Source organism: Pezoporus wallicus, unplaced genomic scaffold (genome assembly GCF_028554395.1).
Source record: "Pezoporus wallicus isolate ANWC-B61680 ecotype Strahan unplaced genomic scaffold, APGP_CSIRO_Pwel_v1 contig_3847, whole genome shotgun sequence".
Classification (NCBI taxonomy): domain Eukaryota; kingdom Metazoa; phylum Chordata; class Aves; order Psittaciformes; family Psittacidae; genus Pezoporus; species Pezoporus wallicus.
This window is the reverse complement of record NW_026639842.1, coordinates 4,575,866-4,603,322: the sequence shown is the minus strand read 5'-3', so window position 1 is coordinate 4,603,322 and position 27,457 is coordinate 4,575,866. Positions and strand designations below refer to the sequence as shown.

Here is a 27,457-nt window from a genome sequence, read left to right as displayed (position 1 = left end):
AACTGTTTGAACTATGTCAGCTGATTGTGCTTGAACTGGGTTAGGGAGCACTCACACAAACAGCTGGGAGAGCTACCAGGGTAGTAATTAATGCCCCAGGGACCCTGAAAGACAGTTTGAGTAGAGAAGGGCAGGACACAAATGTTTCAAACCTCTGCAGCTGTCTGCAAAGTGAATGTCTATATAGAACCTGTAGGCTGCACGTGAGCCATGGCAATACCTCAGTTTCTAGATGAGATGTTCTTCTCAGCTGTAACAGCTAGAAAATTCTTTAAAAAAAGAAAGTTGTGAATTATAAGAAAGTTTACAGTGATGTGCCCAGATAGCATATGAACAGATATTCTCTGTGCCCAGCACACCATATTGTGCAACAGCATGGGAGAAGGGAAATTTTGGCCAGAAAAGTCAAAGCATATTCTTTCTTTTATCTGATGGATTCTAAAGCAGTGCTTTTCATGTGTTGTTTTGATGTGACTGGCCTGAAGATGGAGGCACGCAGTTTTTCATCAAGCTTCAATCCCCAGTTATGGAGCCTACTTATTAGAGCCTGAGTGTTAGCTGTTTCAACCCACTGATAAGGGAGCCCTTCCAACAAACAAATTTGGCTCCTTTCCACCACGCTTTGTATCTTCCAAAATCTCTGAGGGGAACAGAGTGAACAAATGTGTTGAGCAAGTGTGCTCAGTTTCTGATAGCGGCTGAACAACTCCCTCCAGGGCATACACGCCATCTATAGCCATCACACCAAGACTAGGTATGAGGACCAGAGGATATGCCTCATTAATTCTCTAATACAACTCCTTGGGCTGCATGTGTTTCTGATGTAGCGATGTGGAGTGGGAGAGGGTGACAGGAAACTACACCCTCATGGGAATCACACTTGTTCTTGTGGTTCATGCTTAGGCTCAGCCATCTAGAGGGTCTATTTCTGGCATTACCACACACTCACAGTATGACCAGGATTGAGTCATGTATGAGACATCATTATCCCGTATGTAAATTAGGCATCAACAACTTTGCAGATGATGTTTGTTGCCGCCTATTAAGTGCTTTAAGCTTACCAACATAATGTGTTCTGGAGCCTGTTTACAGCCAACCCGGCACATCTGTGGGCTGTAGCGTGGCCACCTGCATCCAGAGAAACACAGCTTTGTGGGGTTTTTACAACTGACTGCTTCAATGTTGGTGTTTTTTCCTGGGGCAAACCCCATTTTCAGTGAAATGTGAACTGTGAGGCAAGTCTTGCTCTGAAGAGAAGCAGCATCTGCAGTGTTTGCTGGGGGGTGGTGAACCCTTTCTTATTCTCCCTCCCCCTCACTGTATCCTTTGTGGTCATACATGGGTTGAAACAAGCTCTTAAGCCGATGAGATCCATCTTGGCCAATGTTGGGGCTGACAGGTACAGAACTGGGTGATGGAGAACCCCTCAGATGGCAGGAAGGCAAGTACAGCACCAAGCCCAGAACAAGCCTAAGGCCCTGTTGACACACACGGCCTCTGACAAGCTTCCCCACCCGCTTCCATGGCCCAGAACCGCGGGCTCTGGAACACCCTCACAAGCCCGCATCCCTCCGCTGCCCTCACCCAAGATGGCGTCCCGCGAGCGGCGGGGGCGGCCGGCGGCTGAGGCCGCATCACGTGGCTGCGGCGGGCGGCGCATGCGCTCTGTGGGCGGCGCTGACAGGCGACTGCATGGTGCCCGCCGTCCCTCCGCCGCCCATGCAGTGAGGCCGCGCTGCGGGCCGGGGGAGCCGGCGGCGGCCGCCGCCTGGATGGTGGCGTAGCGCCTTCAGTGCCGGCTCCCCAGCATGGCGAGTTACCTGCCCCCCTGCGTGATAGACGGAGGCACCGGGTGAGTGTGGGGACAGAGGGGACCGGCGCCGCCAGTCGTCTTTCTGGGGAGTGGGGGTGCCTCCGCTGTGCCGGCGCCCCTCAGCCGCCTCTCGCTCCCGGCTAGGGCCTCAGCGGCGAGTCCCTTCCCCTGCCACGGGTCCGGGTTCATGCCAGGTGTCCTGGTCTCCTCTTGACGCTGTGGCAGAGGGTCTCGCTCCTTCCCGGATCTTTCTGCGCACCGCTCTCCGCTGAGTATCTTCTTTTTGAGTATCTCCCTCCCTGTTAGGAGCTTGGAGCAGTCCTGCCCTGTGCCCCGGGCAGGCCATGTGCCTCTGGGGAATGGCGTGTTTCGATGTGCCCTTTTCTTCTCTTAGGTCCAGTTCTTCCAATCCAGACCTAGGTTGGACAGGGCTTTGAGTAGTCTGGTCCAGTGGAAAGTGTTCCTGCCCGTGACAGGTGGAGTGGAACTAGATGAGCTTTAAGGCCCCTTCCAACCCAGACCGTTTTATGATGTTTGTACGATTCTTGTTCGTGCTGTCTGACTTTGAAGTCTTGCATGATTAAAATGCTAAAATTGGGCATGACTTGTTTAAGTGACGGCCTGGAGAGAGGAGACACATGTTCACTTTGCCTGGGAGCTACCCACTGGCACTGACTGTGGTCCAGAGGCAGGTGAGGTGTGCTTGCTGGATAAGGTGTCTCCTTTATGTACAGCACCTGGACTGCAGTGACCTTGCTGGATTGCGTCTGGCTGTGCTTCTAGATAGCGTTCACACCTTTAATCTTTTTAGCTATTATCTCCAACTGGCAATGAGATAGGAACTTGCTGCCTTATACAGGTGCTCTTTCTTGGTCATCCCTTCTTAACCTTTGTCAAATCAGTGTGAGACTTGTTCTACATTAAGCTAAACCACAAGTTTTGTAACTCAAGTGTTTGAGGACTACAGTGAATCTAGATTGCAGAGTCTGTGCTTGGGAGGCATTTCAGGAACAGGTCTTTCATACCTGGCTATGGCTAGAGAAGTCTCATTTATTATCCAGTAGACCAGTTCTGAGTCTTAGAAGTGGGATGTGTCAGAGGGAGCTGTAATGAAGGTTATACTGAATATGTAGTCTGCTTCTGCTAACATCTTTCCTTTGACCCAACAGTTATGGACAACTCTGAGGAGAATATGCTTGTCCATGACTCACTTTACTTGTTAGGCTCTGCCTTGATGTCGCCGATTGCATTAATTTATTGCAGTAATAGACCTTTCCTCTGCAGGGAATATGCAGTGTTATTTTCATGTCTTTAATGCTTGGAAAGATAACTTTTAGAGTTTCTGAAACTGAACCATCTTAAAAAATCCCAAATAAACTTAAAGCATAGAATCATAGAATAGTTAGGGTTGGAAAGGACCTTAAGATCATCTAGTTCCAACCCCCCCTGCCGTAGGCAGGGACACCTCATACTAAACCATGTCACCCAAGGCTCTGTCCAACCTGGTCTTGAACACCGCCAGGGATGGAGCTTTCAGAACCTCCCTGGCCAACCCATTCCAGTGCCTCACCACCCTTACAGTAAAGAACTTCTTCCTTATATCCAGTCTAAACTTCCCCTATTTTAAGTTTTAACCTGTTACCCTTGTTCTGTCACTGCAGTCCCTAATGAATAGTCCATCCCCAGCATCCCTATAGCCCCTGGAAGGCTGCTATGAGGTCTCCACGGAACTCTGAGTTCTTTTTATGAGCACTTTTCAGTGGTGTGGTGTCACAGTGCCTTCTCCTGAAAAAATGTTTCGTATTGTGAAATACCTCTGTATTAAATTATCACAAAACTTTTAGAAGTCTTCTGTCCTGCTTCTGTTTGTATACCCTGTCTTGTCAGAAATCAGCTCTGGCCCCCTCAGTGGGGAATACTGACATCCACAGCTGAATACTTTGGGAATAGAGACCAGGTTCCATCTTGCATGTAATTCGGTCTGTGACTGACATACTTCTTGGTAGTTTCCTGGATTCCTTCTGTTTCTTTGGTGAAGATATTTAAATACCTGTTCTCCACAGAACTGTTGGTGTTACAGGGATGTTAACTTGACAGTTTTAAAGACTTCTGCTTGACTTTGCTGCGGAGCACTCAAATATGGATGACTTTTCAACAATGAGATTATTGAATTTGAAATAAGTTACCTTGCAGAATTCAAGAAGAAATAAGAATCTGAACCAAAGCAGGCAGAAGAAGTAGCTTGACTCATTGAATACGCAGTCTCTGGAATTTTCCTCTGTGTGGGTTGAAAACCTTCTTATTGTTAGAGTGAATATAACAATACACAAGCTTCAAACGATTCATTCAAATAATTCATCAAAGAGCTTTCAGATGAAAAACTTGGGAGAACATATAGCAGAAAGGAAAAGGTACATTCAGACATGCATTGTGCAACGTTGTGTATATAAAATACATTTTTCTATTTAAATCTCTGGTACTGAATGAGGTGCCTTGTCCAGGCACTAATCCCTCTTCTTTTTGTATAAGGGGATTTAAGAAATTAGTGGGAAAGACTGTTGTTGTTTTTTAGTGCCAGAGGAGCCTGATTTAATTTTCTGTTGTTGTAGGCCTTGGTTCTGTAAAATCCTGGAATTTCTTAAAAAAAAAAAAAAAAAAAGTCAACAATGGGCACTATAGAAAATAGGTACAGATTTATAGTGAGAAACATTGTCATAGCAGGACAGGATAACGTTCCTTTTCTCTATTAGGTAGATGACTTGAACTTTGTTATAAACTGTTCACTCTGTATTCACACATTTTGCAGAAAGCGATAATAATTTGCCATCTTTTCCATTAGTATTTGCAGATGACTTGTCCTACTTCAGTTTTGATGCACTACATCTTTGTTTTCTTTGCATGAGGTTTTCCTCGTGATCAGTTTACACATTGCTATCGGTCTTCATGTGGAGAAGGGCATGCTATTTTTAGTTTCTTAGGACTAGCACACCTTTTTGTGTTGCTGTTTTGGGTAGCTTTAAACTTCATAACTAGTTTTATGAACCATATTTTATTATCATTTAGCTGTGGGACGTCAGAATGCTAGTAGGTGGGTGTGCGAAACAAAGATATCTTAAAATACCTCTTTCCTTTTCAGCGTGTGTCTGTAGACACTGCAGGGTAGGTACTTCTTTTTGGCTGTGTTTTACTGTAGTCTATTTTTCTTTTAGTAATGAAAAATTACTTTGGCAAAATCTTTTAGATTAGAGGTAAACACTTGATTTCTGGGATAAGTAAGCTGACTTGGATTTAAACTTGAATTTAACTTGAAAAGTGTTTGTAGATGTTGCTGTCTGGAACAGCCAAATGTAGCTGGAACTTCAGAAGGTGTTATGTTGCTTTACCCAAGTATTATCTCTGCTTTTTACATGTACGGCTTGTGAATAGGCAGAATTGTAATTGCTGTTCTGGATCTAAGGAGCCTGAGTTAATTAACTGTTGTTTATAATCACAGGCTTCAGTCATGTAAAGTGCTGGACTCCCCAAAAAAGCAATGGCTCTAATGTACACTTTATTCTTATGGTGGCTGCTGATGCTTTAGGGTAATTTGTGCAGACAGATTTTTTTTTTTTTCTATTTGACATTTCTTCCTTCATCCCTTCTTTCTTTATTTCCATTCTTTCATCTCATCCTCCTTTGTTTCAAAAGTACCTTTCCACAGTTTTATGAATAACTTGTGCTGCGAGTTCTTTGGGCATATTTGTCATAATGATAATCCAGGCTCTTTATGGCTAGCAGGACGTCACAGGGGTTCTGGCAGTAGTAACTGTTAGCTATTTCGGCATCTTAGCTGTCAGAGAAAGTGTTGTCTCTGCAGAGGTTACTTTTTGTTTGTTTACCAGACTTTCTTAAAGCATTTTGCTGTTCTCAGTCACTTCAAATCTGTATTTCAAACTTGTTTTATGGTTTGTTTTTTTGGTGCTTGTAAGGCATTGTTTTAAAGATCTGGACCAAAAAGCAATAGAAACTGAGGAAATGCTAAAATGTTCACAGCTGGGCATTGGTCTTTTGCATACTTGTCCAGAGAAAAATCTGATGTCTTGCATTCTGAGATGGGTAAAGCAATTGCTCCAGTTTGTGATTTTTAAATGCCTAAATTACATTGTTCTTATGCTTAATAAGAGTTTTTCAGTATATTTCTCTGGTCCTCAAAGTGGTTGAGGGTACAGCATCTGTTTTCAAGTTTGGTTCATTTGTATATCTTTATGGTCATTTTTCTGTTTTTCTGTGGTAGGACCACAGAAGAAAACAAGGTTAGGATAGCCATTCCTTATGCAAACGGTAGTGAAACTGATTTGTGTTCTAACTAATCACATGGGAAAAGTGGTACATAGGAGACAACACTATTTTTAGAAACTTTTCGTTTCAACAACAAATAATTTCTCATGATTTTTAAAAAATTAGTAGTCCCTCCAAAGTCCGTTGCGTGAAATAGCCATAGCTATTGTATCAGTTTCCTACAGATCTTTAATGCAGCCTCCAGTATGCTATATTTCTGAGAGTTTCCAGTTGGTTCCTATCTCACTGGTAATAAATCTGCTACTTTTAATGAAATTAAGTTGCAATACTGATTATCTATGCATTCCCTACAGCTGTCTCTGTAATTTACTGATCACAAGATGTTGCATTACCATTAGAGTGCTAGGCTGTAACCCAGGAGAAAGAAAAACGTGTATTACATGCTTAAATATTCATTGGAGAAGGGACTGGAGACCAGGTAATCTCTTTTAACTCTTAAGTCCAGAGCCTTTCAGGTCAATGAATATTTAAATATCTTGTATAAAAGGGAAGAATATCTGTAGAAGATACTGGAAGTGGGTCACTCAAACACTGTAATGTATTCATGGTTTTAGCTCTGGAAGGTGGAATGTGTTTGGGTCCTGTTGGGCAGAAGAAAAATCTGGGACCAAGTCTGCCATATCCTGAGTGAATAGGCTACTGGATAAGAAAGGGCAGCCCAACTTCATTATCTCTTTTCCTTCTCTGAGAGTAGTTTGAGTTTTCCTTCCTTTTAGTTTTGTCAAAACACCTGAAATACACCTGCGTGTCAAGTCTGTCTCTTGTTTGATCCTAAATAGACTTTAACAACGTTTTTTTTTCCACTTCCTTGCTTCAACATTGAACTGGGAAATTAGTTATTCTCATAGTTTGAGTTATTAAACTTTATGGATTAAAGAGATGCAAAAGCAGTTGTTGTTACTTTGCGTAATATGTTCATTGAAGAGAACCATTTTCCAGTGATACTAAGAAATAAGCTTATCCTGTAGTTTTAGCCAGGGTTAATTCACCTAGTGAAAAAATAAAACTATAAAATATTGAGCTATAGGCTTTTGGTAACAAGTAATTCTAGTAGGGAGATATGATCCCTGCTTGAGAGGAAAAGTAAAGCTGTTGCAGATTGATAGCCCATGTTGAATTTTGGAGGGTTTTTTCTTTTTAATACTGTGAGTAGGTATGAGTTTAGAGTTAGTGGGAGCATAGAGGGGGTAAAGATGTCAAACTGAACTCTTGGCCAGACTTCCGTTTAAGAAATGAGTTTGGTTACATTGCAGGAACCTTTTAATTTTATATATATATATTTGTGCACACACATAAGAATAGTATAAAAAGTATATATACATATTTATATGCTTGGGTATGTACATGCGTATGGATATGTTGACTTAGTTTTTTGTCACTGGGGCTTGAAGGGCTATTTTCTTGACGTTTATACTTGATAGCCATTTCAAAGCCTTAGAACTAGGTCTCTTGAATTCAAAACTGGTTTCCTTGGTCCTCGCTGTGCATTTGAGCAAAACTGACTTCAGAGGGAGGAACGAAGTATCCTGTTACATGTCTTAAATCCCAATGTAACTCCTGTTGTTGCTTGCTATAGTTTAACAATATTCCCTAGTTAGGCCTTATTCTAAAATGTGAAAAAAAAATGCAATAATACTCATAAAAAGAATTCTTGCTAGTAATGGCCTTCTCTACAAATCAGCCTAATCTAATGACCTGATTATGTTTAAGAGCCACAAAAAAAAAAGAGCATAAACATTTTGGATTGGACTGAAAGCCTATGCCTATATAATGATGATTAAAAATACTACAAACCAACCCTTGCCCTCAGAACACCGTAGTCTTTTTAGCCTTGGCGAATGTGGCTTTTTTAACTACTATTTGAAGTCTGTTGAAGCTGTAGCTTTGAAAATAAGTTGAAAATATAATATTTAGATTCCATGGTCATTGCTAATTCGCTTTTGATTTAATTCCTTTATCTAAGCCAACTTGACTCTTAAGGAGTGTTTTTATATCAGTTCCTCCATAAAGAGGAACTTGCTGTTTAAGCTGTTGATGAAGAAGCAACCCTCTGCTTTAGCAGTGGCATAATATTGTTTGCAAATATTGAGAGCAGGGTGTAGGCAAAGACCTTAAATTCACTTTGGGACGTAGACAGTGATTGGTCTCATTTAAGAATGTCATAGCTTTAGTTTTTGTGGTAAAAATGGATATGAATAATGCTCATTTCCTTCAAGTCATGCTATTACTGTACTTTTGTTTGAATCTTCAGTCTCTGCAACCATTTAATTAATTTGCTGGGGTGTCATCCTTCTCCCCTTTTCCCCCCAGGAACTAGAGCTGTTTTCCATAGTGTGGGATGTTAATTATTTCTAGTTATTAAAAACCTGAACTAGTTTGCAGCCAGTAACACCATGGAGGTGTTTTAAGAGATTTGAGATTTTCTGTGGAAATTCCTGTTCTTTTTTTCTTCCCCACTTTACCTGTTTCTTTTCTCTTTTAATCCTTTATTTGTTAAAATAGATATGTATATTGAAAGAGATGGACAAGTGCTTCATACTGCCTGTTTCTAAAGCATTTTATCAGTGCATGCTTACTTTGGTGTAATATGTATATATTACCACACACAAGCACTAAATCTGTGTCAAAGTGAATAGTTTGTGCAAGGCATGAAAGGGAATTGTGTCAGGATTGCAACTAGAGTTTTGAACTGTGGTTTGTACTTAAGACACAATTCCGCCCCCCCCCCCCCCGTATTTGATGATACTAACAAAATATGCAAAGTGTAATGACATCTTTGTTCATGGGAGCTTTCCCAAAGGTAGGATCTGAACAACCATTTTTTTTTTTTTTTTTTTTTTTTTTTTTTTATTCTAGCCAAAGGGTAGAATGTGGCCTGCTTGTCTTTTTTTGCTCTTGTGAGACCTCACCTGGAGTACTGTGCAGTTCTGGTGTCCTCAGCATAAAAAGGACATGGAACTGTTGGAACAAGTCCAGAGGAGGGCCATGAGGATAATCGGGGATTGGTGCACCTCCCCTATGAAGACAGGCTGAGAAAGTTGGGGCTGTTCAGCCTGGAGAAGAGAAGGCTGCATGGAGACCTCATAGCAGCCTTCCAGTATCTGAAGGGGGCCTATAAGGACGCTGGGGAAGAACTCTTCATTAGGGACTGTAGTGATAGGACAAGGGGTAACCCGTTAAGCAGGGGAAGTTTAGATTGTATATAAGGAAGAAATTCTTTCCTGTTAGGGTGGTGAGGCACTGGAATGTGGTGCCCAAGGAAGTTGTGAATGCTCCATCCCTGGCGGTATTCAAGGCCAGGTTGGACAGATCCTTGGGTGACATGGTTTAGTGTGAGGTGTCCCTGCCCATGGCAGGGGGTTGGAACTTGAGGATCTTAAGGTCTTTTCCAATCCTAACTATTCTGTAATTCTATGATTCTTCTCTTATAGCTGGTCAACAAGATGGAGAAAGTAAGAGCTCAGTTTTCAGACTTTGAGGAAACGCTACCAAAGTTTGTAAGCTGAAGGTGTCTGAAAAATAAATAACACCTAAAATATTTACCACTTCTGAGTTTTCTTCTCAGCAGGATGACACTTGAAAGCATAACCCAGAAAATGTAGATGTGGTATGTGATGTATTTGGCCTTCCCATTGTGTAGTGAATTGTAACTATTTTTATTTTTACATCTAAGTACGTCTAATGACCTTGTGATCATTCTTTTTTTAGGTATACAAAACTTGGCTATGCAGGAAATACAGAACCTCAGTTCATTATACCATCATGTGAGTAACTTTTTTGTCCTTCCAAATTCTAATATATACCACTATCTCTGACCAGTTTCATGAGTAAATGATGTGCTTCCCAACTCCCAACTTGGCCTTCATAGTCTCTTGTCCATCTGGGAAGCGATATTCATTGCATTAGCATCTTTGGCTAGAGTGTAGCTAAACAGAACTCCTTGTTTGCAGTGAGCTAGTACTGTTGCTCATTAAATCAGCACTTGGTTGCTATGACAAAGATGAAGAGAACTCCAGTCCAATTTCCTTTTTATCTCTATTATTTTTCTGCCAGGACTCTTCAGTAGACAGAGTGCAATTTACCTCCTGTCTACCTGACACCATGGTTACTGCCTGGATAATCTGGGAAAGGTTTCCAATCAAATTAAGTACTGAAGTGCAGGTGGTGTCTGCGTTATTTACATTGTCTGGGATTGTAGACAATTTAATAGTCAAAAAAGTTGTTTCTATTAGAAAATGTTCTTTTTGGATGTGCATTTACCAATTAAAATGTTTTTGCCCATTTAGCATGCTTTTGTTGAGCAGATTTAATTTTTTGTATGTTAAACTTGTTTAAAATGTTTTACCTTTCAGGTTTTCATGATTTTAATTGTTGTCTTAGCTATGCATATTTATAAATAGTAGCACAGACAACAGATGTCATTAGACATAAATATATAATCTCCACTTACGTTAAATATTGCCTTTTACTTTTTGTAAGCTTAGTCAATTAATGACATACTAATGCATCTAGACTGCCTTGTAGTTACTCACTGTAGAAAGTAAGAAAGGGAAATAATATAGGTGGACATGGTCTTTACCAAATGTAGCTGGAGTGCTGGTTGTAGTCTTGCTATATTAAGTATTGCAAAAGATTTAAACCCAAACAGCTGGTAAAGACCAAATGTCTTATGTTAAAGAAGTGGGATGGCAGGACTTTTCTGTGAATTTGTTATAAATCTCGCTTTATAAAGCTATAAACTTGGGATTTCGATGTGTTTTCAAAAGAATTGTTTGCCTATCAGTAATTTTTGGTGCTGATAGTATTTGGCGTGTTTGTGGATACCTGTCTACTTTCTCCTGTATGTTATTTAGATCTGATTATGACATACTAAAAGCAACCTTTATATAAATAAGGTTATATTTTAAGAGTATTTAATTTCATTTTTATTTATAGTTTGCCCCAGATTTGTGTTTTGCTGTCTCATCTTCTTCCCTATAGCAGCCATCATCTAATAATTTTGGTGATAGTTGCAGCCTACTAATGGAAAACATAAGTGTCTCCAAAGATTTCTCTGTAGCACTGCAAATTGCTTTTTCCCTTCCCCCCTTCCTTCTCACCAACTGGGATAATGACTCCAATACTTATTTCTGAAGTACATAGTTTATTTTCTTCTCCTCCTGTGCTCTTTCACTTAATTCTAGAGTTGAAACTCAGAAAATCATGTTGCTTACTGGAATGCTGCACTTGCACACATTCAGTGACTGCTGCGGTCTATAACAGAATACATTTTTAAGATTTTCTCTAAGTTATTATTTATGTTAATGAGGGACGGGTGACCAGAACCCTGCATGATGCAGTGAGAATGAACTCTGCTATATTGGCTTGCCAATAAATCACCTAATTTCTTCCGGAAACTATGCTTTCTATATCCCAGTTTTTATTTCTGGAAAAGAATCAATCAATAAATAAATATTTATTACTTGGTATTTAGCAGTTTTAGTTTTGATTTGATTTATTTGGGTTTTATTTTAAGGTATTGCAATCAGAGAATCAGCCAAAGTAGGTGACCAGGCTCAGAGGAGGGTAATGAAAGGTGTTGATGATCTGGACTTTTTCATAGGAGATGAAGCCATAGATAAACCTACCTATGCTACAAAGGTAAGCATTGAGTGTTTTTAAGAAGCCTTTCCAAAGTTTCACATTTTTATTATATAATGTTGTAGGACTTTCTGATTGCCACTTAAAACACACATTTGCTTTTTTGTAAAGTGTTTTTGTTGCTCTTAAAAATTGCATGATATGGTTCATGGATTTACCTTTTTTGTTAATATCTGTTTTAATACTGCTGTCCTGTGTGATTGGTGCTGGAATCCTTGTGTAAATATCCATTGATATGGTGCAGCTGTTCAGTTTTCAAAATTACTGACTATTAAAACAGTCATAAATGCTGAATATTTAAATTCTTGCTAGAAGTGTATTCTCTTAGCATGCCATATGAATCGGGGAATGTGTTGGATACTTTGCTTCAGGGAATGTTGCAATTGTTTTGTGGAGGGCTGTCTTCAGTGCGGCTTTTCTGTGAGTCGTATTTTCCATACCAGAGTAAAAGACTTCTTGTACCCAGAAAATGTTACCGGCTTATGAATTTTGTGGAAAAAAATCATATTTCATATGTCCTACTGTATTACTTAAATGTCGGCTGTGTTTTTAACATTGAACAAAATGTAAACATCATCCTTGCCAGGATTCTTGTTGAAAAAATATGTAGCCTGTATGATCTTTATTACTTTTTATAGATTGGCAGGCATGTTGAAGCCAAGTATGGTTCTTGACTTTATAAATTACGAAATTTATACAAGAAGAGATTAAAACACAGTCCTGCAATAGACCAGTAGCAGCATTAGGAACAGAGTCTGTATTCTGGCTTTTAGTCCTGCAAGCTAGAATCACAATTTGAAGTACCTGGGAGCAGGAGATAACTTAAAATACTGCCTCTAAATTAAAATTAAAATGGAGGATTTGATAAGACATCCATGAGAATGAGGCATTTTTATTCTTGCAGAAGATCATAGAAGCAACTAGCTTGGAAAAGGTCATCAAGGCCAACCACTACCTCAGGACTGCCGAGACCACCACTAAAGCATATCACTGAGGGCCTTATCTGCCTGTTTTTTGAATGCTTCCAGAGATGGTTACTCCATCACTTTCCTGGGCAGCCTGTTCCAATGCCTGAAGAAATTTTTCCTAATATCCAACCTAGACCTCCCCTGCTGCAGCTTGAGACTGTTACCTCTTGTCCTATCACTTGTTACTTGGGGGAAGAAACTGACCCCCCCACTTCACTACAGCCTCCTTTCAGGCTGTTTCTGGGTTTATCTTTATATGGTCTAGAGTGTTGACAGGTTTTCTTGCTTCAGTGGCCTATACGACATGGTATTGTTGAAGACTGGGATCTCATGGAGAGATTCATGGAGCAGGTCATTTTTAAATACCTACGAGCTGAACCTGAGGATCACTATTTTTTAATGGTGAGTTAATGAGACTGGGTAAGAAAATATTTTTGTGTGACTAGAACTAAATAATGTTCCAAGCGCAAGTACTGCTGTTGGAGGATTTTTTTCCTGTAAATGTCTTTTAGTTCTTCAGCAACCTGGGGGGTGGGAGGAGAGGGAGGAGGAAAATAATCAAAGCTGCCTTATGCTTAAATTGTGTTCACTTTGTGATGCAGGCTACTGCAGGTTGGATTTTGGTTTTGAAAAGCTTTAATCACTTTGTTTAAACTGCTTGAAGTACTTTTGAAATTTTCTGTTTTGAGTGCACCGAGTTTGATTGCCATACCAAGCTAATCAGTGTATGAACCTTTAGCACTCTATTGAGGTGGTTTTCAAAACTTTGTTTGTTTGTTTGCAGACAGAGCCTCCTCTGAACACTCCAGAAAACAGAGAGTATCTCGCAGAAATCATGTTTGAATCATTTAACATACCAGGACTTTACATTGCTGTTCAGGTGAACAAAGTGAATATGTACTTCTCAAGTGCAGTATAACTGCAGTATGTATATTCTTCTGTATGCATGTCTAAAATGTTTGAAACAGTATTTTCTGAGATTGTAAATTAGCACAGTCTGCATGCTTCTAAATATAAACTCTCTCACATAGGCAGTGTTGGCCTTAGCTGCCTCTTGGACATCACGACAGGTTGGAGAACGCACTTTGACTGGAATTGTCATCGACAGTGGTGACGGAGTGACCCACGTAATCCCTGTGGTATGTAGCAGGATGCAGTCTGAAATGATCAGTAGTTTGGACAAGTGCAGGGTTTGTTTACTATGGATTTAAATTAGAAGTGTCAAAGAAAACTAATTTTTTTTCCTCCCTTATAAATGTTTTGAAAACTGTGTATTTTATTTTGTGAACTTATTTATGCAATTATTTTAGCTTGCAGACTATGGGAAGGTCACAGTAAGATTTTTTCAGGCCATCTTTTAGAGGCTTTTTCTGTGTGAAAACTTGTCTTAATGTCATGCCTCAGTTCTGTTTAATGTTAATGCTTATCATGGTTTTGGATCTCCTGCCTGCCACTAGTGTCTGACAGGAAACATCCTGCATTTTTGATTAATATAGGTTATAACATGTACTTTTTGTATAATGTTACTGTATTTTAGAAGTTAGTGAACTCTGCTTACATGGAAACAACTGAAAGATTTTATGTCCATGCTCATATAGAGATATATATAGAGTTGATCTCATACAGCTTAATTATGTTAGGGTGTTAAAAATACAAAATTGTCTTTGCATACTGACATCTGTTCTGTTGATGTCATTTTGTGTATTTCTGAAGCATATAGTATGCTTGAATGATCAGTTATTTTAGAAATGAAAATTTTATTCTCTTCATCGTGCGGTTTGTTATTAACCTGGTCTTCTTAGTATTTTTTTTCATATGAGAAATGCTGGGGAAAAACCAGCATTTACCATAATGAAACTCTGAAAAGTGTAAGAAAAGCAAAGGAAGAAATAATATTGGTTCAGCAGTACCAGAGATTTCAGTAAAAGCATACTGAAAAAAAAAAATTGGTAAATAGGTTTCCGGCTTTTATTCTGCTTATCATTGATGCTTCTGAATTTATCTTTTAGTATCTGAGAATCTTAATATATTTCATACCTTTTACTATTAAATTTTCACTTACAAACAGGACACAAATGTTCTGTTTATATCACATTTGCTTTCTGGATCATGCCTAAAAGGAACCATCTGATCAGACTGTCTTCTAATGTGTGCAGGATTTTTTTGTCTTGCACCTGATTATCTATTAGATAACCAGTACCTGTTTATATGTGGTTATCAAGGTCTTCTAAAGAAAAATAATATCCCCTTTCCTCTGGGTTGCACATTTTTACAGTAATTTTGCAGTTTCAAGATTTTACTTCTAATAAAAAATCAGAACAAAGTATTATAAAAATGAATGTTAGTTTCATTATTAATTATTAACACACAGTAAGATTTTCCCTAAATGTTTTTTCCTCTCCTCCTATGCAGGCAGAAGGCTATGTAATTGGAAGTTGCATCAAACATATTCCCATTGCAGGTAGAGATATTACTTACTTTATTCAACAGCTCCTAAGGGAAAGGGAGGTGGGAATTCCTCCTGAACAATCTCTGGAGACAGCAAAAGCCATAAAGGTACACCCTTCTTTATCTCTTAATAAATACATAAATAAAACTCTTTGAGCTATTTTTTTGTCTTTAACAAGTTGCCAGTGGCTCTCTTAAAAATGCAAATGTAGGCAGTGTATGTAATTATGCAAGCTTCTGGTGGTTTATCCAAGTGCAGAAGGAGAAAGAGGAAGAAAGTTTTCATGCTAGACTGTTTGGAGTGTTCTGCAGATTAAATCAGCATTTTAAGCTTTAGATTTGTTTAATATTTGCTTTTTAATAAAGAATAAATGTATGTAATGTCAGTAGGATGATTGTGTGGGTCTGATCTTGCAATGAAAGCTTGCCACTGAACTTCTTGATCATCACAGATGTAATGGTTGCAGTGTTTTCATTTTGAGAGACTAATCTAGATGAGTCAGCATGTAATCTTACTGAAACAAATAGGTCGTGCACTGTCTTGTAGGGTTGAGTGGGTCTTCAGTAGTCATTTGGGTGAGAACATCTCTTGAACAGCCCCATCAGTAAGAATGCTTATGTTGTTTTCTGATTGTGTTATACTTGGTTTTAATGATGGAATAATTATTTTGGCGATCTTAAATGTATGATATTTTCTAACAGGAGAAATACTGTTACATTTGCCCTGACATAGTGAAAGAATTTTCTAAGTATGATGGAGATCCTCGAAAATGGATCAAACAGTATACTGGCATCAATGCAATCAACAAAACCAAGTTTGTTATAGATGTGGGTTATGAAAGGTTCCTTGGACCTGAAATTTTCTTTCATCCCGAGGTAAGAACAGGGACTAGCAACATTAAGTTACAGAAACTTTACTATGCCAGTGAAGAGAGGGGGGGGGGGGAGGGAGGTATTAACATTTTTGGTGCCAGTGCGCCATCACGTGGCATTAAGTTATCAGTAAGTCTCCTAACTACAACTATGTACAGGTGCTGGTAAGTTAAGCGCAGGAAAACGTGAGCACAGTAGATAATTATTTTTATAGTGTCCCAATGTTTTAAATGCATCTCATTCTATTTCTTTAAAGGCAATCTAAAATTGAGGAGAAATTGTTTGAACTTACAGACTTTACATAGTATTTTCCCTCATTCTTTCATCAAAGGTTTACAGCAGTGTGCCTTTACACTGTGTGTTTGATTATGTTGCCAATCCCTTTGGGCATTACACTGCATGATAGTGTTGCATTGATAGTATTCTAAGTCTTGAACACTGACTTTTAATACTGGATAAATTTATAAAGCATGACGCTAAATTTGTCCTTGGGGGAAGTCCATTAAAATCTCTGTTAATGTGGTCATAAGTAACATGTAGAGTTCTGGGAAATATTACAATAGCTAGTCTGTCTGGGGTTTGGTCCTTCATTTTGAACGAGTTTCAGGGTATTGTGGGAGAGGGAAGAGTCAAGTTTTAATATGCTACCGCATAGCAGAGAAGGTCCTCTCCATTCCTGCACACTCCACTGAGTTTGTTGCAGGCACCCATAGCCTGTATTAAAGAATTTAATCAAGATCCATGTTAACACCGGTGAAGTTTCCCATTGTCTACTCTCCTCCTATCAGAAGAATATTAAAAAACCTCATTCTGTCACCTTTTGACTACGTTCCAGCCTTAATCTTTTTGTGGTCACTTTGTAGTTGTCTAATCTAGTGCCAACATTAAACCTCTGTGCTAAATAGTGTGTCCTGTCTGTTTATTTACTAAAGTGATTTTACAGAGAGGCATTGAATACCATGCCAGACACCATTTTAATAGCTTCCCTTTCCATAGTCCCTTCAAAGACTGTCAGGAAAAGGTTAAAGGACTAATTTCTATTTTCTTCATTTCTTGATAGTCTGTTGGCCCTGTTTTGGGGGAAAAAAAAAACAACAAACAAGCCAAAACTGACCTGACTTTCTAGACAAGGAAAACACACTAGATGATATGTACTGCATCCAAAGAGAGTTTCTCGCTGGACCTTGTTAACTCCTCACTTCAGAGGGTATCAAGTTAGCTATGTAAAAGCTGCCTTTGGTAAAGCTGTCTTGTAATCTTTTCCTATTTTCAGTTTTCAAAATTTTTTTCTGAAGTCTTTCATACTTTTGAAGTTAGGCTTTGGCATTTGTAGTTATCCAAATTATTTCTATGCTTTTAAAATTAGGTATTTAACTTGCCATTCTCCAACCATATGGTATTTGCTAGCAGACTGCAATTTTACATGTCAGTTCTCTTGTCCCCATTCTGGGAGCATGTTATACTCTGCTTTGGATGCCATAAATTTCATTTTTACTTATCACTTTTGCCCGGCTGTTTTATCGATATCTTTATGGAGAGCTTGGGAGAAGTTTTCAGGCTGTAGTTCATTCAGGATGAGAGCTGTCCACGTGTAGTAACACTACTTCTTTCTTCTAATTTATGCAGCTTCATGTTTTAGTTGCTTGCATGATTAATTCTTATTATGGAAATTAGCTTGAATTCTTGGGGATTTTTCACATCATTCTTACAGCTTCTGATCTCCAAGCCACTTTCTTTGCTAACTTCTCTTTCAGTTCAATGTGTACTTGTGTTTTGGCTTTTGTTATTTATCCAGTTAGATACTTCATCTTGTTTAGGATGTAAGAATGGAATGGTTTCTACAGCTTTGGGAAACTTTTAAAATTATATAACCTTACATATATCCGTATATATTTATATAAAAACTAATATGTTACTATGTATTGATAACTAATTTAATTTCTCAGCGTTTAATCTCTGAAAGGGCAAAGCTTAGGCTATAAACTGTTCTTTCTTTTTTTTTTTTTTATTTAGAACTCGTATCAATTTTTAAGTGGAAAATTGCCACTAGTACTCAGTGTTTTCTAGTGTTAGCAGCTCTGACTGTCTAGTATTTCTAAATGGCAAAATTTACTTTAGCACTGTATTGGTGCTTGCATTGATGGGAATTTCCACTGAAGACCTTAAAGTATTTGTGCTTTTTTGAATGTTAGAGATTTTGCATGCTTTGGAAAAAAAACGAATTTTTGGTGAGAATTTAACATATGTATTTTAGTAGGTTTGAAAATTTTTTTACAGGGGAACATTCAGATTTGCACATGGATGTTTTTGATTTCACTTAAAATGAATGACAGGACCACACTGCACAGTAATAGTGTGTTTAATATTGCAGGACAACTCAAACTCATGTCACATACAATAGTAGGTTCATACTGCAGAAACTGTAAACAGTGAATTTATGACCAAGGAACATAATCTGAATTTCTCATCAGAAGAAGGAATTCTTATTTCCCTTGTACAAAAGTGAATTTATTATAATGTAGAATAAGTGATGAGCAGGGGTAATGCTGACTATGATTCCCACCCACCCCCTTTTAAATGTGCTATTACAAAATCTCTTTTCAGTCTCACTTCTGCCTTTTTGTTTCTCTATTCTTCTAGATGAAGAATGTAATGCCTGTTCTATTTCTTTTTAGTTTGCTAATCCTGATTTTATGGAATCCATTTCGGATGTAGTTGACGAAGTTATCCAGAACTGTCCCATTGATGTCCGGCGTCCATTATATAAGGTACAGTCTACTTGCTGTAAGATTAACTTATTTGAAGACTAAATATCAGCATCACCATGAAGTATGTATGTAGCTACCACTTCTCCCACTATGAGAGATGTGAACTTTGAATAGAAATAAAGTTCAAGTTAAACAAAGTGCCACTTCTGAATGAAGAATAACTGATATTTGTGGCTTTTTATTTCTGAAAGAAGGGTTATCTGTAACAAGAGGCTTGATATGTAGGTAAGTATTATCCCTGAGGAATTGTAGCAAGGGGGTGTTACTGTATCTGATGTGTAATGTGAATTCCTGTGCATGAAAGTCTTTGGCTTTTGCCTCTTTTAAGGGTTGCATCATGGTCTCATCCCTCTCACTCCCTTCCACTCCCCACTTTATTAAGCAGTGGTTTCAAATATGTATATCTTCGTTTCATAGTCTTGACTTGATCTGCCCACTGTCTGCTGTTTTAGCCAGGTATGGGACCCAGTATTAAAGTATACTGAGACTTAAAGTCTTTCAAGAGACTATAATTAGACCTGCTTAAGCTTGCCCAGGGTGTAGGCCAGAGAGTACTTTCAGTCACTGATTCTTTCAGAAATTAAAAGGAAGGTACTGACAGTCATAGCCTGTGGCAAGCTCTTTCTGTATTGGCAGCAGATACTATGCTTCCTGGTTGTGTTCTATTTGTGCAGCAGCAGTGCCCTTTTGGAAATAACACCATCAAGTGATAGTATGGAGATGTTTGTTTGTGTAAAAGGTGGTAGTTTTCCTCACCTATTAGAGTGAGAGTTAAGTTCCAGTTAAGTCAAATCTCTGACTTCAGAAAGTGGTATTTAAAATTTAAGTTACTCTTTCCTCACCATAATCAGTGTGGTGACCAGCCAGAGCCCTGTGCTTTGAAGATGGGTTTTCATCAGATGTATTTGGATACTCCTGAGTGTTTATGCAGAAAATACCTGCAAGTATCCTTGCAGATTGTATGTGGCATGTAGCCTTTGAAGCATTTTCACAACCCATCTTTTGATGTCCTGTGTTATCTTTTTTTAGCTTGATTGCTGGTATCCATGTTTTACAGTCTGATCAACATCTCTCGTATGAGGCCAGTTATCTTACCTTATGTTGATGCTTGGACCAGCAGGACCTTCGTAAGACTGACTTCAGCCGGATAGCTGAATAGCCTGTAGCTGATTAATGCGAAGCATATACATTCTTTAGCATGGGATGAAGGCTTTTTAATTGTGTAATGGTTGCCAGCGGTGCGCTCTTTTAATTCCCATGATTACATCATCTTAATGTGATTGCTTGGAAGAACTGATTTTTATTCTTATTCTATGTCTCCGACACAAAGTTGAGAGTTCTGTATTTCTTGGGATGAGCTGCTTTCTGCTGAAATGGAGGAGGAGTGCTGCTGGGTTTAGAATCGGGGAACTTGCATTGAAAATTGAAGAAAAAAGGTGGATTTTTCTCTTTTGTTTTAACCCAAATCTATGGAAAGCAGAACAAAATTTAAAATGAGTGCTCAGGTGAAATGGTAAGAAGGGTAATTTTGGATCTTACCGCATGGCTGAAATAATCTGGTGGCCTTGCTTTGTTGATCATTCCTCTGTGTTGAATTCCACTGAAAAATGACCCATTCTGTGTGCAGCTGGAAATGTGATCAAGCTTTTGTGAGGCATAGTGAGGCCTTGCATCACCCTTGGCATTCTTTGGGAAGAATGATGTGTAGTTCATCTAGTCCTGTTTTTTTTGAGAATTCTTCAGCTTTCTTTTTTCTTAAAATGTTGTTCCACAACCTTTCCTTATATTTATCTAATTCTGATATCACAGAATTGTGGAGAAATTGGAGAGAGCAGTGCCATGATGCGGCATATGGTCTGCAGAAAAGTGTGGTACTTCTCTCAGCTTTCATATTATTATGAGCATACTACTAAACACAGTGTAACTACTGCACACCCAGCCTGCATCAGTGGGAAGCATCTGCTCTGTGGTTTAGCCACAACAGATGCCAGTGTTGGACGTTTTCAGTACTAACTGCTATTTAAAAGTCTCTCTTGAGCCTGGAAATACTTTGAAGCTTGTTCTAATATGTGTCACTTAGGTCCTGAGTTTTGGCTTACAGTGTAAAATAAAAGTTACAGTAACTGGACAAAAGGCTTTCAGAAGTTCTAAAAACTACTTCTAACTTGAATTAATGCTAAATACTTCCTGCAAAAACATCTTGCCATACTCTGTGTGGTGTGTAGATGGCGCTGTCAGGCTGGTGTATAGAGTCTGGCTGTCATCTCTGAGCTGCAGGGAGAAATCCAGCCTGTGCTGGGTACAGCTTTTTTGCTGTATCAACCCTGTTCTTGCCTTTTCCCTCCGAAATTGTAGGAATCTTCAAGCAGAAGACTGGACGGGGTTCAACTGACTTTTGTTTGTCTGGGCTTCAGCAAAATGACATTTGCTATTAATTACTAAGTGCAGAGCAGGGAGGCTCTGTGGGTGAGGTAAGCCTGGAAACACTGCCAGGCCATTAGATCTGCATCATATCAGCTCTGAAGATAAGACATGGGAAAGGAGAGGTTTTTCCTGCTACTTTAAATGGAAGCCTGAAGTGACTAACAGTGTTAGAGTAGCACAGGAGTACTGAGAAGAAGTGATTAAATATATGACATTACCTGTGCTAGCTGGTTTGACAGTGGCTCAGTACATCTACAGTGTTTTGTGGTTACTTTTGTGTCTGACTGCAGACATATTTCTGCATAACAACATGCTCATAAGTCGTGCTGAAATCTTGTGCTATTACTCAAACTGTTCAGTGAGCACTGAAAATTGTGATTTTTCAAGAAACAAATTGTTTCTTCATCATTAAAAGTCAAACTTATTTAAAATGCTTCTCACAGTACATTCATCTCTTTGTAATGTATTTGTTGTTTGATATGTATAATATTTCTCCTTATAGTTTCCATACAATTTTGGCAAATACTGCCCTCTTTTAACTAAATTAAGAGGCATATAGGTTGATTCACTTGCTCATTAAGTGCTTGGCTTCAGCTTGTGAACCTTCCAGTTTTTACGCATAACAATTTTTATTAACTGTTATGTATTGCTGTCATTCCATGTCTCTGGTGGTGTGGTTGTGTCATGTTAAACAACTTTAATTTAGACTGTCGTTTGGAAGGAAGGGAAACTGGGATGTGTTGTTGAAGTTTGTATTTACCCAGAAAAGCGGTGGATGCTTCTCGGTTTGGTGCTGCAGAGTCTGAAGTGTCCAGCTGGGAGTGAGCTTATACCATGTTGCAAAGTGTAGCGTAAAGATGCACAGGCGAGTTCCGTGCCTTGTGTTTGGTAGTGCCGAGTTCTGCAGAAGCTAATTTAACTTTTGTAATTTTGATGTAAGCTTTATTTAGGTAGAGATTTCTGTTCCAGTAACTGTATTGTTTTGTTAGGTAGAGTCATATCTCTGCAGCGTTACACTGTACAGGCATAATACCAGGAATGGTGTGGAGAAAAGCTCAATATGCTGGAGTTCATATGAGAAACAAAGGGTATGGATGAGAAGTGAGAAATTTCTTGCCAGCCCTCTGAGACGACTACAGTTTACTGCAGTTTCCTTCTGGAAATGGCCTACTTTCATTACTTCTTGTGGAAGGTGTGTGGAAGGTCTTGTCCTTCTCGGGGAACACACTCTTTTGAAACAACTTATTTTTTTCAACCGGCTATCTATAAAACTAAAAATCAGCTGGAGCTTTTTTCCATCAGATGGTATGCTAATCAGTGTTAGCTGTGAAACCTGTGGTATGCTCAGAGCTGTTAAACCAGCCAAAGAGTGTTTGAATAGAGTAACATTCTTTAAATAGAGTAAAATTCTTTAAAGGAATCAGGTGTAAACAGATACTTGAAATCCTAATTCTCTTGATGTCTTTCTCTGTGAGGCCAGAGAATTCCAAGGTGGTGAAAACCCAAGCATCACTAGTAAGTTTGGGTTTTTTTCTTGGTGTGTTTGTTGTTTTGTTTTTTTGTTTTATCTGACTGTCTCTTCTCACCTTCATTTGGTCTTCTGTAAGTGGTGGTGTTTAAGGGTGATGACTGTGTATGGATTCTGCTTTCATTGTGAGCACAGATTACCTAGCTTCAAGACCTCCTTGCAGAAGACCGATCTACTGAGTTGTGATAGCTGACTGAAGCCCATCCTTGAGCAATCCCTCTACTAAGAACTTAGTACAGATTTGGCCCAGTGCTGATAAGAAGTGCAGGGAACAGGGGAACTGTAACAGCCTAATTAACCATCTTGTAACTGTGGTTGATATCACCTGGTCCCTTATATCCAAAGTTCTGCTTGGCTGGGTTTGTCCAGTATGGGATAATGAGATGACTCACCTTTTCAACAAGCCTATCCCAGTGCTTCTGTTCTCCTTGACCAATGTTATTGTTACTTATTTCAGTGTGTAGAAATGATTTAAGAATCATAATCTGAGGAGTGTGTAACCTCTTATCTTGTAATCTTGGAATCATAAAGGATCTTCTTAAATATTACTGTGAACTCTGTAGTTGCTTGAGTTGGTCTGGGATATATTCAAACAATTATTGTCAGGTGTATTCTGAAATTTATTTAGTGGTAGCATTGTCCACTTTATGGACATCCACTTGTTTAATTTGCTCTGAATAGAATTACTGCTTTTACCATCTTCGCCAGCTTCATTATCTCCAGGTAATATTTTCTGATGGCATCTTTTTAATTACTATTTCATCACTCTAGGTTGGCTGTTGTCTTTTTTTTTTTCCCATTACCAATTTTCTATTCCCATGTGGAGCATGTGACCACTTTGAGGCAGAGGGAAGAAATGTTGTGTGTATGGGGGGAGCAGGCAGAATCTCCCTTCTACTTTTAATTTCAGGTGCAGCTGTGGTTTTTGAATCCTGCTTATATGCTCCTTTCCTTTTCCCTGTCTTTGGAAAATGTTTCAGTAAAGTTATGGGTATGTGTGCTTTTCTTTTAAGTACACCTGCCTTGTTATGCATTCTCTTATACTGTCACTTATCCAAAGGTATGAAGAAATGCATTTTTCCTACTGTAATGGTTTTTATGATGTGCAGAGGTTTTGTTTTTTTTGTTTCTTCAAACAAACAGCCTTCTTCCCACTTTACAAGTTACAAGCTTTTCCTTGTTATCTGTTGCTCAAAATTCAAGCACTTAACTTCTGCACCCTACAGGTGTGAATGCTTATTATATATGTCTTTGACTGCAGATCTGTATGCAGGCTTCCTGGCTGAAAAAGGTGGTTCAGGGATTCTTTAGTTATGTGCAAAGTCTTGGTGTGAAGTGTCAAAAACTATTGCTGAGAAAGAAACTATATTGAGAGATAATTTGACCTGTGTGTAATGAACTCTTGATCTCAGTTGAGTCCTTTGTGGACGTGTCTGTGGCACATAAGTGGTTTCCGTAAGCATTAGTTAGCACTTTGGTTTGCAGTTGCAGCAGTATGCAAGGACACATATGCAGTTTTGTCATATAAATTTCATTCTTCTCATTATGAATTGCATTTTTGCTGCCACCAGTGTTCTAGGGTTCCCGTTTTGAATCTCCCCACCTTTGAAATTACTTCTCTATTAGTGTATAACCCTGCAACATTACCAGAATTAAGGATGAGATGTTCTAAAACCAGTCTAAGAGGATTTTGGTTTTGCTCTCAAAACTAATTCCTGGCAAGCAGGTATAGATAAGTGAAAAGGAATTGTACTTTTCTCTGTACTGCAGTCCGCTTTGGAGGTGTGGTACCTTTTTGAAGAATCATTGGACTTGCTGGTTGCTATGTTTAGAAGTTTAGCTCTGGAGAGGAGGAAAATAAGTTCTAGATAACTTTACAGCTTTTGGGAAGGTGCTAACAGTAGTATCATGAGGCTAGAACCCTATTTGATATCAGGGCTAAAACTGCTTACAGTGAGCATCCCTGGGAAATATCTTGAGATGTAGTGTTTTTTTTCCTGCTGCTATGCACATGTAGGGTACTAGCTCACTATTTTAATGGAATCCTTCTTGTTTGTGGCAATATATTCTACCTAAAACTGTTCTTTAAAAAGGGAAAGAAAAGTAGGGGGACCATGGACCTCCTATGGAAGTTGAGCAGCGGTTAAGGTGTTCTGTATAGCTTGTGAGCTTCCTAATGATGTTAAGATCCACGTAGTCACATTTGCAGCTTTTGGGAAACTTGCTTGAAGTTACGTTTAAAAAATGTGTCTTTAATTTGTGCACAGAATGTGGTTCTCTCAGGAGGATCCACGATGTTCAGGGACTTTGGACGACGACTGCAAAGGGATTTGAAAAGAGTAGTGGACGCGAGATTGCGACTTAGTGAGGAACTCAGTGGTGGTCGGATAAAAGTAAGTAGCCATTTGAAGTGCATTAATTACATGAGTAGTGAAAGAAAGTTCAAAATTTTCATCTCACTAGTGAAAATGCAGTGTTAAATGAGTAGTGTATATGTATGTGTTGTTGAATGTGTTGGTAGCCTTGCAATGTACGACATGTCTTCATAGAAATGTGAGCAATCCTCTAAGGGCAATCTCTGGTAGGAGATATGTTATGCAGTAGGCAAGAGGGATTTAACTGCTGTGCCATACTAATCATAAAGAGTTTTATGACTTGGTCTCCTTGGGAATATGGTAGACTGAGTAGTAAGTGCAAGATAGTGACAGAGGGGTGAAGATGTCTGTGTCTTCAAGGATCAGATGTCGGTTTGTCAGAATCTTGCCCGAAAATTTAAACCAGCTAAATATGAACTGTTTTTCTTAGCCCAAACCAGTTGAAGTTCAAGTGATAACACATCACATGCAGCGATATGCAGTTTGGTTTGGTGGTTCCATGCTGGCTTCAACAGTAAGTATTTATCAAAGTTGTTCTTGTTTTAAAAACTTTATTTTACTTGCATGTTGTCTTCTGGCTATATTTGATCTGAGTACTAAGTTTTAAACTTTTTCATTGTGGCAGCCTAAACTGTTCCATATTCCTTTACGCAGTTTGTATCTCAGTAAAATTTGTACAGGGCAAGCGGGAGCTCTACTTGAGTAAGGTTATCATAATTTGATGTAATTTTGAAGTAGTTTTTTGTGGTAGTTGCAGTATAGTTCCTTTATTCTTCAAGTCAGCACTAGAGATTAGCTAGGAGTTTAGGGGTATACGATCCAAATCAATGGTCTTAAACAAAAGAGAGAAGCAAATACAGGAAAATGGGAGCAATCCTGTCTCCCAAGTGAGTTTTCTTATTGCTGCGTTTAAAAGCAGTCTTTTGTCTAAGCTTTTCTTGATTATGTTTATATCCCAGTATTTCTTGCTTTACTCTTTCAAAAAGGTGATAACACATCATAAAGCTGCAATCTACAAAAATACTAAGGCATTAGTTTATTTGTTGTTTTTTCTATTTGATATATTCTTATGCTTTTGAGGATGTTTGTTTTATATTTTCATAGCCAGAGTTTTTCCAAGTATGTCACACCAAGAAAGACTATGAAGAGTATGGCCCTAGTATTTGTCGTCATAATCCTGTTTTTGGAGTCATGTCATAATGCTCGTCTAATGGAAACAAGATCTTTGATATCTTGCTGGTGAAGAAACTCATGTAATGCAGAGGAAGGCAGCAGATACTGTAAATACTGAAGGAGGATGTGTTTAACTCTTGGAAGCATTTGTATCACCACTGTGCACTAAAGCACAACTTACAGCCCCAAGTCATTTCAGTAAAAGCCATTTCTCTGCTGACTACTTTAAAGCCTATCCTTCCCTCTTCTTAAATGTGAGGTAATTGAAAATAGGTAAGTCTTGGTTTAGGAGGTTGTGCAAATACTACTGAAGCTGAATCTAGAAGAATAAGGCAGTGTTTTACTGCTTGTGGAAAGTTTTAAACCTTTCCTACTTATGCCCTGATTTTGCAATCAAATCTTTAGCAATGGAGCACTGAATACCACATTGCCTTCAGGGAAGTTGGAGTGGATACAGGTACCTGCGCAGATGGATTAGATTGCAAGACTGGGACTGTACTTTGTAAATGTAGGATTTTCATATCATTTTGTATTTTATGATATTGATAGGGTGAATTGATGACTAGTTCTAAGCACGAACAGCTATCAGTGTCATGGAGTGATGTTACGCATTTCCAGGTGTGAGGCATGTATTGGAGTTGTGCTGGTATTTTTTGGAAAACAAACAAAAAAAAGCCATGTATGCTAGAAACTTGACTTGTTCATGTTTGGATGACACAAACTAAGCGATTTAAAATATTGTATGAAGTTTATTATAGCCACTGTTACTTTGTTTTGAATTTTCTGAAGCTGTTTTATAGAAGATGCTGTTTTGTTTTGATGTTGGTGAGTGGTGGATGACACACGGGCCTTGCACCAGTGAAATAAAAGCTGTTAACATCCTTATGAATGTCTGTGGTAGTCCTGATTTGCATGCTTTTCCAGTTTATCTCACAAGGTTACCTTTCCTTTTGTATGTCAATATGCATGGAATCATAATAATGCTGAAGTTGGAAGGGACCTCTGGAGATTCTGATCCAGACTCTTGTTCGGTGCAGGGCTCACATCAAAGGCAGATCTGGATGCTCAGGGCCAGTCAAATTTTAAGTAACTGTGAATGGAGGTTCCTG

At 38.8% G+C, this 27,457-nt stretch overlaps 1 protein-coding gene across 2 annotated transcripts; it reads left to right on the top strand.

The window, feature by feature from the left end:
* The first annotated feature begins 1,676 nt into the window (after positions 1–1,676).
* Positions 1,677–27,233, top strand: ACTR3B (actin related protein 3B). Of its 2 annotated transcripts, XM_057416519.1 has the most exons (12): positions 1,677–1,852; positions 9,860–9,915; positions 11,667–11,791; positions 13,051–13,161; positions 13,544–13,639; positions 13,791–13,898; positions 15,172–15,315; positions 15,910–16,083; positions 18,756–18,848; positions 25,068–25,193; positions 25,606–25,689; positions 26,280–27,233. In XM_057416519.1, the coding sequence occupies exons 1-12, from the start codon at positions 1,809–1,811 to the stop codon at positions 26,373–26,375; spliced, it is 1,257 nt and encodes a 418-aa protein (XP_057272502.1). In that variant the 5' UTR covers positions 1,677–1,808; the 3' UTR covers positions 26,376–27,233. The 2 variants fall into 2 exon arrangements, with proteins under 2 accessions (XP_057272502.1, XP_057272503.1); XM_057416520.1 differs by lacking the exons at positions 1,677–1,852; positions 9,860–9,915 and having other exon boundaries at positions 11,670–11,791; positions 13,025–13,161.
* The last annotated feature ends 224 nt before the right edge of the window (positions 27,234–27,457 follow it).